Genomic DNA, 16,597 nt, shown 5'->3' with positions numbered 1-16,597 from the left:
ACAACTTCTTCTCCTGTGCTGTCCAATAAATACTTACTAGTAAAAGTGAACCTCAAACTGGGTGGATGACACTGCACGTGTGGCGTGGAATCCTGCCACAGCAATGATCCTTTCTTATGCTCACACAGTTGGCTATTTGCTGTTCCTTCCATCTGAAGCAATGTAATTTGTTACAAAGACTAAGCATATTTGCATCCTGCAGGCACTTTCCTAATTAACTTTTGTTTATTTTTTTTTTGCAAAAAAAAAAAGAAAGATAATTCAAAGTCCCAGGCATTTCCTCCTGCTGTGTGATGCTCTAGTTAAAATGGTGTAGGTGAGAAACAAGCCCCTTTTCCTTCCGCGTAGTGAAAAAGACTATTTACTGATTCCACTGGTGCCACACTCCTCCCATTGCAATTATCAGGCCGCTGTTATAACTTGAAAAAGTGCAGAAACGCAGGAGCTGCATTTTCCTGACACAACAAACCACTTTAATGCGTTTCATGGCCTCTCAAAGGCAGTGATGTGTTTTAACCAGTTTGGCAGGCTATGCCATTTTGAGAGCATGGTCAGGTGCCTGAAGCCAGGAAACAATACTCTGCACTCTGTGTTTGTGATGCTCTGTTGTGGCTTTGTTTCTGCTCTGTTTGCCCTCACTCAGAGTGGACCTACTGTAACTCACCAAGCTCTACGAAGTGCTCTCTTTCTAACTCTGACAGGTTTGCATGGTGTAGTTCCACATTATGATTTCACATTCGTTTTATCAGCCAGTGGCACATAACCTGTTTCATTGCACACCTACTTATCAGACGATCTCCGTGTTCTCTCAGTGATCGTTTTGTTTGAACAAAGTGATACCTTCTTAACAGGTAATGCACCATAGGGAGCAGAATAAAAAGACAAAAATCACCCTAAAATATTTCTGTTCATCCTCCAACCACAATCTAGACTGCGAAAGATAACGGCACAGATGTCAGGGCTTGGATCGGGGGATTTAAAGCATAGTATGAAAGCATGAACCAGCCGGCACCTGCTGGCTTGAGACTCCTTTTTTCCACAGCGATAGTAAATAAGCATTTCACCTGATGTGGTTTCTGCTGAAAAGAATGCAGAGGGGGGCTAAAAAGATGGCAGTCTGAGCTGCAGGGATCTGAGGTGAACAGCATTTTAAAAGGAAACACATTGACTCTGTTTATAAAGCATCACTTTCCTTTGGAACGGGAGATTTGCAGCCTGTTCCCATCCATATGTTTGACCTTGATTGTGTATATAATGAGTATGCATGTGGGTTCGTGTATGTGTGTAGTGTTAAACAGGTAGGCGTAGCTCGCTAAACATCCACTTTGGCCCAGAGTCTATGGTAACACAGGACTGCAGATGGAAAGAATCGCGGTGTGTGGCTGTTCAGAGAAATCTGAAGAGGCAGAGTACACAGAATTTAGATAGCGTGGTAACTGCTGAATGGGAGGAGAGGAGCGCGGCGTGCATATCATTTTAATATCCTCATCAAGCTCTCTCCATTTAATGAAAAAGATAAAAGTATTACATTTCGATATTTTATTAAATAGCTGTGTTTGTTTCTGCCTGAGAGCAGAATTAAAAGACCTATATCACTGTCATTTAGCGTGCTCAACGGTAAACAACTGGCCGAGCTCAGGGTGCAGTCTCGAGTCAAAGCAGGTTTGAACAATGGGCAGTCACAATTTAAAGGGGAGTTTTAAACCTTGAACTAATTCAAAGAAATCACTTTTTTTTTTTACAAAAGTAAATAATTGTGTGTTTGCCATCCCCATGCAAAACACTTCTTTACACACATTTGAATACACAATAAATAAGAGCTACTTATAGCAGCCACAATGCATAACTGTGACCATTTCGTGATGTTCTTTGAACAGACTTCCAGGTCATTGTTGTAGAAAACATGAAAGCACAGCCTGTTCCCGCCATTAGGACATCCTTTATTATCGGGAACAAACAGAGAATGGAAAATTGCACAGGAATTTAAACAATGTGCACTTCTTCACCTATTGTAACATATCTATTGAACAATTTCAGACATTTCGGGGCGGGCCAGTGCCCCGTCCGAGAAAGCTCAAACACAAACGATTAAGTCCACCATTGTTTTTTTTTTGTTGTTGTTGTTTTTTCGTTTTTGTTTTGAGTGGTTTCTATGGCTTTTATGTGGTTTTCATGCAATCTCAACAAAAGCCTGTAAATTGTTTTCTTTTTTGGTGCTTATAATCAAAACTGTGAATGAAAGACGTCATAATAATATTTACAATGGTTTCATTTTTTTGTAATTTCATAAAGTCTTAAAGCTGGAGTGGATGCTAGCCTCACCTTAATGCTGTATAAGTATAAGCTGTATAGTCATTTATAACAGATTTTAATGTGCGATTTATTGAAAACAAACAGCAGACATCTCTTCTTGAGCGCTGTGGTGACAGTGTTACCCATGAAGCTGCTACGGTCAAGTCTTTGGTGAGAATAAAGCAAAAAAAAACTCTGTACTTCATGAGCAAACAGAAAGATAAAATCATTCATCCAGATGTTTCATTGAACTGGGTACGGGCAAGCAGATTTTCACCAAGTTACTGATGGGATTGAAAGTGGAAAAATAAGCTAATACATGTGTAAAATGTGGTATTCATGTCTCTTCTCTGTCTTGTGTCTTGGCAGACTCAAGGACCTTCCGCTGTCTGTGAGGAGATAATTCATCGTTGAAGACGCAGCAAAGGTTTCATAAGGAACATCAAGCAAAAGAAAAAAAAAAAAAAAAGAAGAAGAAGAAGAAGAAGGCGAAATATTGAACGGAGGTGGATGGTTGCAAAAGCCAAACAAGGGCAACAAACCACAAGAGCCATGTGGGAGGAGAGTGAGGGGGGTTTGCTATTCGTACGCATCAAGCCCGGACACTTTCTCTACTGACGGACGCCGGGCGCTCCCCAGCCCTCCTCCCGAGCTTCTCCTGAGCGGCAGCCCCTGCTATGAACCCCAGCTCCGTCGGCTTCAGCAGGCAGTCCGACCTCAGTGCCAGGCGCTGTGTGGGCATCCCGCAAGTCTGGGTTCTGCCCACTCAGAACTCACAGACTGCCCCCGAACAAAAAGCATGAAATACTCCTGAGTCACTCCTCTGTGTGGTGGCTCTCCTGTCTAGTGTTAAATTGGTCTGTAGTGAAGTTTTTCGCCTGCCTCTCACGCCGCAAGCCTGCACTTGCCGAAACTGCTCCCCGACTCTTCCGCCGACTGCTCTTAAGTCACCGCTTCATCGTATTTTTGCTCCCACACCAGGCAGCAGCACGAGTTCCTTTGTGTTTACCACGTGGTGGAGGAACATGGGATGCCGTCAGAGCTCGGAGGAGAAGGAGGCGGCGCGGCGCTCGCGGCGGATCGACCGCCACTTGCGGTCGGAGAGCCAGCGGCAGCGGCGCGAGATCAAGCTGCTGCTGCTGGGCACCAGCAACTCGGGCAAGAGCACCATCGTCAAGCAGATGAAAATCATCCACAGCGGGGGCTTCAACCTGGAGGCCTGCAAGGAGTACAAGCCGCTCATCCTGTACAACGCCATCGACTCCCTCACCCGCATCATCCGCGCTCTCACCACCCTTAAGATCGACTTTCACAATCCCGACCGCGCCTACGACGCCGTGCAGCTCTTCGCGCTCACGGGGCCCGCGGAGAGCAAGGGGGAGATCACGCCGGAGCTCCTGGGGGTGATGAAGCGTTTGTGGGCCGACTCGGGAGTGCAGGAGTGCTTCCAGCGCTCCAACGAGTACCACTTAGAGGACAACACTGCCTACTACCTGAACGACCTGGACCGGATCTCCGCGCCCGAGTACATCCCCACCGTGGAGGACATCCTGCGGTCCCGCGACATGACCACCGGCATCGTGGAGAACAAGTTCACGTTCAAGGAGCTCACCTTCAAGATGGTGGACGTGGGCGGACAGCGGTCGGAGAGAAAGAAGTGGATTCATTGTTTCGAGGGCGTGACTGCAATCATTTTCTGTGTCGAGCTAAGTGGCTACGACCTCAAGCTCTACGAGGACAACCAGACGGTAAGACCACGTTTTAAAGAACCCACATTCGCACTGGCACTCCGTGATTACACAGACTTCACAAGCAGAAGCCAAAAATATCTAAAACCACACGGTATACAATTTTGATTCCCATCCTTCGTTGGAAATTTGTTATCATCATGTAAAGATGTCAACTGAGATTTGAAACTGGCCCTTTAAGATTACTATTCACCGCAGAAGCTGTTGAGGAAAGCTAACTGTTGTGAGCTGTCCATGAAAGCAATATTTGTGATAAATACTTGAATAGTTCTGGGAAGCTAATTGAGCACAAGCTTGTAGTGCTGTCTCATTTCCTCCCTGAACATCCCCTTTTTACAACACAAACAACTCTGCTGTGGTTACAGAGAGGCACCAGGCACAGTGGAAATGGATATTTTCTTTGTTTTGTTGCCATCAACCACACACAGCTAAGGTTTACTCCCAACTAAAGATGTAGTCTCAACACAGAGCAGAAGCTTCACTCTCAGGTGCTGCAATAATTGCGTTGTCTCATTACTTTGCTCGTGTTATAGCTGATGTCAGTTTCGAACAGTGTTAAAGTCAACCTCTCATCGCTCCCTATCAATTTAATGATCATCTCACTGAACACAGTGACAGCCGGCTGTCTGACAGAGACTGAAGGAACCAAAACAAGGAGTTAAACGCCCTTCAGCTGATGGGTCTGCTAAAGAGGATTTGAGCCATTAACAGTGAAAACAGAAACTGTGTGATTCTGAAAGCAGATTCAACGTTTACAAGAAACGTCTATTCTCTTTCAGTACATATTCAAACAGCATAAAATCATTAGTTACATTCTTTTCTCAATTTTGTCTTTAGAAATTCTTCTGAAACAGGCAAACATTGCTCAGCCACGGTGAAAACTCAACAATTATCAACATAATTTAAGAAAAACATGTTTTAAAAAAGTTATTTTCTGTCATTGAAAGTATTTTATGTGGCTATTAAGTTTGAAAAAGGAGACAACAGTATTGTTAATGTGGATAAATTTATATATATATATATATATATATATATATATATATATATATATATATATATATATATATATATATATTTTATAGGACATATATATATATATATATATATATATGTCCTATAAAAAAAAAGATAAGCATGCTGTTTAACTTAAATTTTTTCCTCCTGTATTAACAATTTGCATAATTTCACAGGCTGACGAATCAAAATGAGGCAGCAACGGCATGGACCACCTGTAGCCTCAGCATAAGATTATATGAATGTTACATGAAAATACACTGTCATGGGTGCTGTGACATGTTGATCAGCTTGGAAAATTTTTCAAAGAATGCTCAGTTTGGTAATTTGTTAACGTTTTACCAAATTAATTCAATAAACCCCTCGATTATGTACCCAAGTCCGGTCAAGAGGTAACCAGCTCAGCTATGGCTGATCTGTTTGCAGAGGTAGAGGAGCAGAGGAGGCAGAGGATCCACTGTGGAAACCCCTGAAAGGAACATCCCAGTGAGGAAGAGTCCAGTCATTTCTTCATTTTTCTTAAACAATTTATGTTCATAATCTAAAGTCTAAACAGTTTATGTGAAAAAAAAAATGGAAAAAATACCTCAATTGTGCACGAACCTAGCAGCAGTCAAAGCTGTTTTAAGTCTGTCTAAATAAAGTGAATGCCTGGTCGCTATCTTCTCTCCAAGCTAATGGAATTTCAACGATTTCCTATCTATAGCATACAAATGCTCCTATCTAACTGTTTTAGAATAGCTGGCTAGGGTTTTGCTTGCGGAGCTGCTACTGTGATAATGAAAGATCAACAGTTGGATTTCTTTGAATAGGCGTAACTATGTGGGGTCAAATGTGTCCTGCAGGGGAATGATCGCAATTTTTTTTCCAAGGAGGTTCCAGGATTCACGCTCACCTTGACGTCTTAAAGTCAGGTCTAGAAATAGCTCCAGGAAACTTCATCAGCGTAACTGAACCGGCCTGATATTTCATGGGTTGCCCGGATAAAGCAGGGTGTAGACTGCACCAGGTTGGAACATGAAATCAATTAGTGTTATAGGTTAAAAATAAAGTCTGAGGAGAAAATGCGGTGTGGTGTTAATTGAGTTCACAGAATAACGTGTGAGGTTGTACCTGTGAGAATTAGCAGATTGTGCCGGCTCGGTGTAGCAATGGGAGTTAACTGGTGTTATATATTTAAAAAAACAACTTTTAAAACATCTTTCCTATTGTGGAGCTTCTCTGAGTCTTTATTTCTTGGCATTGTTACCTGTTAATATTTAGCATTTGGCTCTGGAATTTGCCGTATTGTAGTTCACTTTCATATTTACAAATGGATTAAACATATAAAACAAAACTACACAATTCTATGAATTAAAAACTTAATACTTAAATGCTAATATTACATGACACAAATTAGTGCTTTGATAAAATGTATCACCCCTGACTGAAGTATCTCAGTATGTAGCTGTTGGGCTGTTACTGATGAGCACATGAGCAGTGTTTTTCAGTTGGGAGATGATTCATACGTTGATCTGTTATCTTGTTTATCCAGCTCAGGGTGTGGGGGGGTGGCGGCTGGAGCCAGTCCCAATTTACTCTGGGCGAAGACGGGACAGGTAGCCAGTCTATCTAAATATCAAACACATTGAGGAGTAACTTTATAACTGTAAAGTACATATTTAGAATATATTAGAAGTATTTGTGCTACTTAAAAAAATGCATTTGCACAGTAATAACATAAAGATCAAGTCTCCTGCTGCTTTCATAGAGATCGATAAGTACTGCCCCCTTCAGTAATAGTTCTTTAAAAATTATTCATTGGGATTTCTTCCCTATACGACCTCATCCAGCGCTTAATCAGCAAGAGTTGGGTTTCACCTCCCACAATCTGTCAGTCCGTCACTTTCCCCACAGTGCTGATGGGCTCTACTCCTGACTGACAGTCCTGCAATGATGGCAATGCTTCTTTTACAAATGGTTTTACAATGGTTTCCTTTCATAAGGACGACCGTAAAGAAGGCTAGCATGCCAGTCATACTTCTCTCCGATAACCCGCAAATGAAACATGCTACGCCACTGATAAAAAAGTTAGTGCTGCACAAGAGACATCAAACAAACATCAGCTTTCAGTCAAAAAACTGACACAATTATCCTTCTATCTTTTATATATTTGTCAGAACAGTGAGGACATGAGAGTGTTTTAGATTCATGGTATTTGGTCCTGTGGAATAGCTGAAGAACTCAAGTGTCTGTGGTTCAAGAAAAGAGCGTAAAACGCCACAACTGTGACACGTGCTTGAAGGGACAAGGAAGAGGCCAACCAATGGCAAATCGATTCAAATCCAACATTTAGTCCTTCAAAATCAATAAACGAAATGGGTCATGGGCATGGAGGTTAAATTGCCACTTTTGTGACACCAGATTTGCAAGAAGCAGATCATAAGTATATATATGGCAATTTGCATTTCAATCATTCTGCTGCAATATCTTCCCTGACTCCTCCCTTCTTTATGTCCATTGAGTGCTAAATCTGCAGGGTCACCACCAGATGAACAGTACTGCGGCCAGTCTGTGGTGACAGCAAACATCTCTTCATCCATCTGCTCCTTTTCTTTTTCCGCGTCCAGGCTCAGTGCAGCAGTTTTCGCTCAGCTTGTCTGTTGCATCATTTGGGTTAGCTTTGTAACGTTCATCAGCTGGTGGGTTACTCAACGTCCTCACAGCAGGGGGCTGCTCCAAATCCCATTGATATTTCTTTTTTATGGGTACCAAATTGCACTTCTTGAGCTCAAACACATTTTTTGTCATTCAAGACTTTCTGAAAAACTACATCTGAGACAGTTAGCCTCAAATCATAATGTAATGAATCATAATGTAGTATGCTCTGAGTGTGGAGAAGCAATGTGCAGGTGATATAGACTGTGTTCATATTGGTGATTAAGAAAGGTATCAAGTTTACTGCAATGGAATTGAATAGTACAAAAACCATACATGTAACTTGAAGTCATTGGTTTATATGGACAAGTTAATGCATAATGGACACTTAAGTGATAAATATATTTGTCAGCTCAAGGATTAGTTGAACTCGGTGACAAATTAATAACAAGTAATTAACATTTACATGATCACAACTATGAGAAATAATAATATGCTAGTTATCAAATATGGAAAAACCAATGGAAAATTAAATAAAATTTTGTTTTCCAGACTGGAGGTTCATGGACATTCAGGATCAACTCTGACTCAGTTATTTCACCAGTACATGTTGTAAGTGTTGTATGTCTGTGAAATCAACGTTTGATTCAAGAGTAAGTCTCATCAATTACAAACAGAAGGAGAAAAGGACAAAAATCACTGCCACATTTGGCTACAAGCTCAGCACTCGAGAACAAAATCAGTTTTAAGCAACCATTTTGTCAGATTTTTGGAGAAACAGAGCTGCTTTAAAAAGGAGCATGTTTTTATTTTTATGTTTTTTTCTGAGGTTGCCGAGCATTTTCCAGTCAGAACAGCATGGACCAGCATCAAATCAGTGTGCCATCAGCCAAACCATCATCAGATCAGTATCACACCAAGACGAGCAAGGAAACGATGCCTTTTCTAAGCAGGGGATTTATTTCATTGATATCTTCCTTCAGAGCTTCACACGCAGACATGCCAGCAGAACGCAGAATTTGCAAACCAGGATGACACCGGTTCAGTATCATTGCACCAACTCACCCAAGACAGAAAATACACTATAATAATTACAGTACATTTACCCATCAGCCCATTCCCTGATGCATTTTCCCTGTCCCATCCCTGTCTTCATAATGAATCGGTTGCCATGGTGACTGTTGCTTAGCAACAGGCCAGTCAAATGCTCCTAATCCTGTGCTGTTGACAGTGAGCTGTGACTTGGGAGGGGAGGATGAGACGGAGAAAGGAGTGGAGGGAGGGGTGGATGGGAGGGGGGGGCGTACAATAAACAGCAGTGCCGGAGAAAATAAGCGAGGTGTATGTGCACGTGCACGCACACATTGTGTGCCTGCGCGAGTGTTTGTGGGTGTGTTATTATGAATATGCAGTGCAGGTTTATATGCAACAGCTGAGGCTGAGCGACCGCGGCGCGTTCAGCTCGGCTGCGAGGAGAAAACGAAGAGCAGAGCGCCGAGGTTAGCGTTTTGTTTGAGCTTGTGTTAGCCAAACATCGGCACAGACGCCGACGGCAGCTTATGTTCCAATTACTATTTCAATTCCTTACTCAAACAAGAATTAATTACCTCGTCACATGAAACAGCACTGCAAACTAATGAATGGTTTTTGATGGTTTCATGTCAAAGTTTTACATGAGTGCTTCTTCTGTCAAGCGGCAGAAAAGACAAATGTAGGAAGCGATGCGAATGCAAAGCAACATTTTCACCGATCAGTGGCTGACTTTAAATCATGCTGACTGCGGCTCAGAAGGACACACACAGGCGTCAGATGTGGCTGACATGTACTCAGGAGCGTCCACAGCCGGAGCCTCTTGACCGACTAATGCCTTATCAAAGGCCTTGCTATCATGGAGCTGCCAGCTTCATGTGATATTTGTGTTTTCCTGATAAAATCCACAGTCACACAACAGTGCAGAGTGTTTCTGGGAAGAAGGATGCTTTTTTTTTTTCCCCCCCAGTGGGCTTTTTCCTTCATAATTTCTGAGAAGATAGGAATGGTATGAAGAAAGATGCTGGTGAAACGATTAATTATTTAGGTGAACACAGATGCATATGAAGACAAAAAAAGCATCTGTGCCAGACCATTAGTGTAACAATGGCCGCATACTATTTATAAAGACAGTTCAGATTGAAAATAATTTAAATTTATGTGTGTAATGCAGTGCGATTTCAGCTGTGGGAAAATACTGTTTTCTTCAAATGTGAACAATTTGACATTTTCAGACTTCACTCTTGACATTTTGTCTATTCTAACAATGTTTTTTCTTTCTTTCTTATTAGAATAGTGTTCATTTCTTGACATTTTGACTCCACTCTCAGTGTTTCCACTCTATTCTTGACATCTCACCTCTGTTATGGATATTTCAGAATTAAATTGAGTTCATTTTTATACCACGTGTAACGAGCTGATCAGTCACATTTATCCAGCCGCTCTATGATTTAATAGCATCATCACAGTAATAGTAGTATTGAATATGGATGTATATTACATTAGAAGTTACATTCTAATAAAAAAAAACATAAAATTTACATTATTATGAAAATGCATCACTTTTGGAGCTCTATATGCAGGTCTACTGTTACTGTGTATTGTTTTTTTAATGCACGTCATAGTTTCAGTTGAGTGATCTCCACACGGCTCACTCCTAACAGAGGAAGGTTACCTTCAGGTGGACAGAACACGTCGATCCATAATCTATACCTGCTTTACCCTGCAGAGGATTGCGGGCGGCTGGAGCCTCTCCCAGCTGACCATGACCCTCTATAGGATGAAGCGGGCATAATGGATGGAAAAGGGGGGATAATGTTCAGCTGAAGGTAACCTCATTAGCATTAAGAGTCAAATGTAGTCTTCTGAAGTTTACGTGAGCGGCACACCGATCACGTTGAGTGACATTTAAAAAGACTCTATCCATAAAACAATATAACGCGCAGCCTTGATGTTGGTTTTGCTTGTTTTCGCGTCGGCGCCCACAGAAGCACCATTAGCAATTAAACAGAGAGGAGAAACAGAAAGAGAGCAGCCTGAATAATGCAATTCACAGGTACAGTTGGAAGAAAGGAAAAAAAAAAAAAAAGAAAAGACGAAGCTAACAGGAAAAAAAAAATCCTCTGTGCAGATAAACACAAAGCGGCCTTTCTTGTGAGGCAGTGACATTTAAAATGAACTTTAATGAATAAGGAAGGGGTGGCCGCACACTTAAACGACTCGTATTTATGGGAAACAAAGCAATGACACTGTGATGAACTTCCTCATTAATACTTAAGCTTAATTAAGGCCTGTGCCTCTCCTGAGTACTCTGACAGGAGGAGGTGAGGGGGAAAGCAGAGTGTGTGTGTGTGTGCGTGTGTGTGTGTGGATACGTCTACGCACTGTCTAAGTGTTCGTGCAATCAGTGGGTGTTTGAAGCCAAGGAAGGGGGTTTGCATACTTCAGCGCTCCTGGGCGACACCCTCATCCCCGCCCCCGTCTCCTCCTTCCACCCTCCATTAAGAAACGCTTACTGTACGGCGGTGTAGCGGCCAGGTGAAGATGAGGAGAGCGTCTGGGCTCGGCTGGCTGCCCCCCCCAACCCCCCCCCCCCCCCCCCCCCCCCCGCTGTCCTGTTTTAGCTGCTGGCTTCTTGTTTTGACACCCAGGAAAAAGGAGTAGCGAGGTCAACAAAAAAGCCCGATCGACTTTGTGTAGCATACGATGTTTAGGGGAAAGACTCAGTCCCTCGGGGAAACCCAGAGAGAGGAGCTTGTGTTTCACTTTGATTGGATAACAACATCTAAGAGAGTGAGGAGGGAAAACAGGAAATGTGGGAAAAGCTGTATAAATGCCTCAGCGCAGAATACATGCGACGTAATTTGTATTGAACAAAGAAATGCATTACTTCCTTCTTCCTGTGGAGTCTCACTTTAACAGCTCAAACCATTAGCCACTTTCTTAATTTGACAATAAGTCATTTAGAGGAAAACAGTCAACAGTATTCTAGTGTCGAGAGTGCAGGAGTTCACTTTGAACAGACCTCGACTTATTTTCAATGTTTCTGGCAAATCTTTAGCCAACATTTCTTAAAGGCATGCACTCAAAGCTCTTATTACAAAGGTCTTATGAGATCCTTCATTCCTGTGGTCAACAGACTCAATAAATCCTGATAAATAGTGTTTTGTTTTTTTCATTTCACACCCTGCACATTAATGTAATTAATAATACTTATTATTTTAACTTTATTCTGCCATATTGACATTTTAATGTACCGTATATTCCACTTGTTCTGTGTGGAGCTATATTACAAAAATTGAAAATGCTCAAGCATTTTGTCCTGCATTGATATTTTCTGTCTTTTGCACAGCATTAGCCAATCATGTTGTGCAGAAAAGACATCACATACAGAGATAATTCTGCTGAGCTTCCCAGTCAGGGCCTCAGTCTGTCCAGGGATTATCATGAAATGTGTCTGGATGCAGCTGCAGCTCCTGTGCCAACAGTGGAACTTATCTTCTCCTTATCCAATTAAGACCAAGAGTTTAACCCTAAACCTGCTGCTCTGATGGATGAAACTAAAATTCTGATGATCATGTAATAGGAAGCAAGAGTGTATGAGTACAATTTAAAATGATTTGAAAGTGCGAGTCTGTGGTAATGTTTCTCTTTTAGCCCACCTCAGATGCTTAAAGGGCAATATATTTTTGCAAAGGCTTTTTCATCATTAACCAAAAATAAAACACTTGCTCCACTGAGCAGGCAGGGTTCGCAAAGAATCTGCAAAAAACGATTGTCTAATCCCTCATTCTCCCCTCTCAGTATCTTTCTTCATGCTGTGCCGATCTTGTGATTTGCTCAGAGCATCTTGATTCCGTAACCTTTTAAGCAGCAGCCCCTCCATCTGACAACATCCTAGTCACGAGCTGCTGGCCGGTCGCCACATGCCAGCAGCTGCCATGAACAGGCCCAACTTTCTGTTTCTTTGTTTTCTCTTGTACGTTCACCGTCACATGAGCACAAAAACTGTCGGGGAGCCTACGGACGCCTGCATGTCACCACCACGTTAAAAAAAACATGATTTACTGATTTACTGATTGAGAAAAAAATCATTTTACGCGTACTGTTTTCTTAGGTCGTCCACATTTAGAGGAGCTCTGATGCTCATGAAAGTTAAAGGCAGAAGGCGTAAATGTTATCATGTCATCAAAGCAAACAAAAGCACTTTTTAAGAATTTAACCTGATAATATTTGCAGTGGAGCAGGCTTCAACGGTCTGTTGTGAGTGTACACAGCTTATCAGCCATCACACAACTTCCCCTATAAAACCTAAGCGTAATATTTAAGAACATAGTGATAGATCATTTTACTGAAAAGAAAAAGAAGGGAACTACTTTAAAGACTTGTCAAGCTTCTACGATGGGTCACTTCACAATATCAGTACTAGAAAAAGCTGGAGGTAGAAAAAGGCAATCAGCCTCCTCAAAGGAGAATATGAGAGTTCAAACTCAGGTCTCGGCCTGTCTGAGTCTGAAGTCTTTGTTGACATAACAGAGAAGCCATACCTTTGACTGGTCAAGTGGACATTAGCAAGGCACGTTGGGTGATTTCAGACAGTAATTTTGTTTCGGTTTCATCCTGAAAATTAAGAACTGTAACTTCACACGCAGCAATTCTTTCACTTGGCTTTTGCGAAATCTGATAAGGCCACGTTTGCTCATTTTGCTTGACCGAACTTGCGTCTGTTTATAAAGTAAACACCATTCCCGAGTGTGTAAAATCGATGTCATGTGTGACGACATGTTTTTTTTTTTTCCCTTTCTGTCCCGTGTCTTTCCACACAGAGCCGCATGGCTGAGAGCTTGCGTCTCTTCGACTCCATCTGCAACAACAACTGGTTCACCAACACGTCGCTCATCCTCTTCCTCAACAAGAAGGACCTGTTGGCCGAGAAGATAAAACGCATTCCCCTGACAGTGTGCTTCCCTGACTACAAAGGTCAGAACACCTATGAGGAGGCGGCTGTCTATGTGCAGCGGCAGTTTGAGGACCTCAACCGCAACAAGGAGACCAAGGAGATCTATTCGCACTTCACCTGTGCCACTGACACCAGCAACATCCAGTTTGTGTTCGACGCAGTCACGGACGTGATCATCCAGAACAATCTGAAGTACATTGGGCTATGCTAGGACCTGATGTTGGGTGTTTGGGGAAGTCGGGGGGGGTGGGGTGGGGGTAGCGCGCGGGCTGCTTGGCAGCGGTTGGCCCGCCATCAGGCTGGATAAACGAAGGCATGTCAGTCTGCCTGGTGGTTTATCTCTTTGAAGAAGTGCAACAGAGAACTGGAAAGAGAATGAGGTAGTGAAGATGGTCAGGGATGGACCATGTTGTAGATTTAAACAGTTTCAATCGAAACAACCGAGCTGATTGGCCGCGGTCAAGATGGGATTTTTACCCTACATGTTTGCACTGATTATGAGTATGCAGAGACACCCACACACCCACACATCCACATATACACATACAAACACACACACACACACACACACCTTTATCTTTTGCTCACACACAAGATCTTTAAATCAACAGTCAAGCACTTGTTTGATGAGGCGACACTGGAAACAGCGACCCCTACCTGCCTGCCAAACCTGTGACTGAGTAGTAGGTCTGTACTGGTGGTTTTCAGTTACTTTTGTCTTCTTCGTTTTGTTTTTTTTTTCGTTTGTTTGTTTGTTTTTTTTGTTTTGCCTGAGTCAATTAATGCTGCTTTACAAAAAAAAAAAAAAAAAAAAAAGTTTGATTGAATCTACATTCTCTTTTGGAGTTTCACCCAAATAATAATAAAGTGAGTGCACCTGATGCGACAGAGAGAGAGAAAGAGAGAGAGAGAGAGCCTGCATTTCTACGGTAATTAAAAAAAAAAGTCAGTTGACATGATGTCTAAAAGAGGAAACTGCCACAGTCTAAAGTAAAAATATGTTTTCTACACACTATTTCCATTCTTTCCCCTTGTCAACACTCTAATGTTGTTCTTTTCCCTTCTTTCTTTTAACTTTTGTGCTTTAAAAAAAAAAGAAGAATATTTCTCTCAAACCTGCTTTTCACAGCAGGTCACTGGCTTATATTACCAGGAGTATGTTACACTCGGCAGAGTCAAAAGTATTTATGATCATTCCAATTTTTCCAGCAAAAGACGACAAGAACAGTGCCAAGATCAGTTTGTAAATAAAACCAGATCCCATTCCTTACTTTTATTTTTTGGTCTTTTCTTTCCCCCCCATTTGTTTGTTTGTTTTTATGGACAAATACATTAAAACATGCATGATTTTGTTACTTTTGGATACTAATATATTTTTTTTTTCTTTGGGTTTTATGTTTGTCTTTTCCTAGGTTTTAAATAATATATTCCCAAAATTATATATAAAAGTCAAACACTGTGTACGATTGTACAGTTGTCAGAGAGGAATCTATTGAAAAGAGATATATCAGTATAATAACAGTGATCACAATGTTATCATGATGAAGATGAAAAAGATTACAGTGATGACGAGGATAATGGTGATGATGATTGCGATGCTGACAAGGAGGCGCTCGCCGCGACGTGAGCGCGAGAGGAATTAGCGGATTCGACAGGAGCAACGTGTGGAAGGAGAACACGGAGAACGAAGAAGCAAATCGTGAAAGCTCAATCTTCCTCGCATTATCTAAGTGGAAATTGTTAAACAGTCAGTCAGTATGATGTGTAAATATACTGTAAGGTACACTCTTTGTTCAAACAAATGAAAATAAAGGTTGAGTTGGGATACTGTGAGTGAGATAAAGAGAGAGTGAGAGATAGAGGAGGAAATTCCCACTCCGCTCCTCCTCTTACCCTTTCTTTTCAGTTCAGAGAACAACTCAGCCAAGGGCTTCAGGCTTGACTTTACAGGATGTCCACTTCAACAAAAGACAAAACGATGAAAAAAGAAATATAAAAAAAAAAACGGACAATAACTATGAATAAAACAACTTATGCAAATTTTTATGGTGTAGTAAATGTCTTTTTGGGTGACGGCGGCGTCGATCTGTGCTTCTGTTGGGGGCTGTTCACAGACTACACTCGCCTTTCTTATTGTCAAATAATTATTCTGCATCAAGGGATCTGTGACATGGCACAGAACATCAGTCCATGCTCCCATCCAAAATCATGACATAAAACATGTTTGTCCTCTTTATACAATGTAGCCACTGGGGCAAAAGCAATTTGAGCATAAAGTGTGCAATTAAATTACTCCTGAATGAACTTGGGCAATCTGTGATAGGGCGACACTGCACAGAGGCGTACAGATTCCTCTCTAATTAGTGTATAAACTCCTGCTGACCCAGTAAGTCTGCCAACTGGTCGGCAAGGTTCACCAAAAAATTTGGACTTTTCTGAGTTTACTCTCATAAAGTAATAAAAATTACCCTAAATTAACTCTTACCTACTGTCCATATTTCATGCTTTCACATTGTGGTGGATATTACCTTTGACCAAGGTGGAACAAGATGGAAAACACACACATGTGGCGGGAGAACATGCAAACTCCTCATGAAAAGACCCAGAGACCAGAAGGCGAGAGTGCTAACCACACCGCTACACTGCAGGCCTGCAGGAAAGTACGGGTTCAAGACACCTGAACTGTGAGTGTGTCATCTCATAACAATGCTTACATTATCGTGACCATGACAGTTGGTTCAGTTTACCAATCATACTGCCGAGAACTGTTGACATAAAACACTATTTTACCGCTCACATGTGAATGTTTGACAAAAGAAAATACCTTAAGAACTTATTTATTTATTTTGTACAATGATCTCTAACAAGATTCTGCCTAGCTGGGTAAAATATATATTATCATGTTTGTAGCTTATGG

General features: G+C 41.7%; 1 protein-coding gene across 1 annotated transcript in view; it reads left to right on the top strand.

Moving 5' to 3' along the window:
- gnaz (guanine nucleotide binding protein (G protein), alpha z polypeptide) overlaps window positions 1-15,723 on the top strand; it is a 29,696-nt gene extending 13,973 nt beyond the window's left edge. Inside the window, exons 2-3 of the mRNA XM_030084341.1 lie at window positions 2,662-4,040; window positions 13,547-15,723. Coding sequence (XP_029940201.1) covers window positions 3,318-4,040; window positions 13,547-13,891 — 1,068 coding nt within the window. The 5' untranslated portion in view covers window positions 2,662-3,317 and the 3' untranslated portion in view covers window positions 13,892-15,723. The remainder of the gene's footprint in view (window positions 1-2,661; window positions 4,041-13,546) is intronic.
- Window positions 15,724-16,597: the final 874 nt, after the last annotated feature.

The sequence above is a fragment of the Salarias fasciatus genome (genome assembly GCF_902148845.1).
Source record: "Salarias fasciatus chromosome 7 unlocalized genomic scaffold, fSalaFa1.1 super_scaffold_4, whole genome shotgun sequence".
In the NCBI taxonomy this organism is placed as follows: Eukaryota; Metazoa; Chordata; class Actinopteri; order Blenniiformes; family Blenniidae; genus Salarias; species Salarias fasciatus.
The sequence above is the reverse complement of the archived record's forward strand: the minus strand, read 5'-3'. Positions and strand labels throughout refer to the sequence as shown.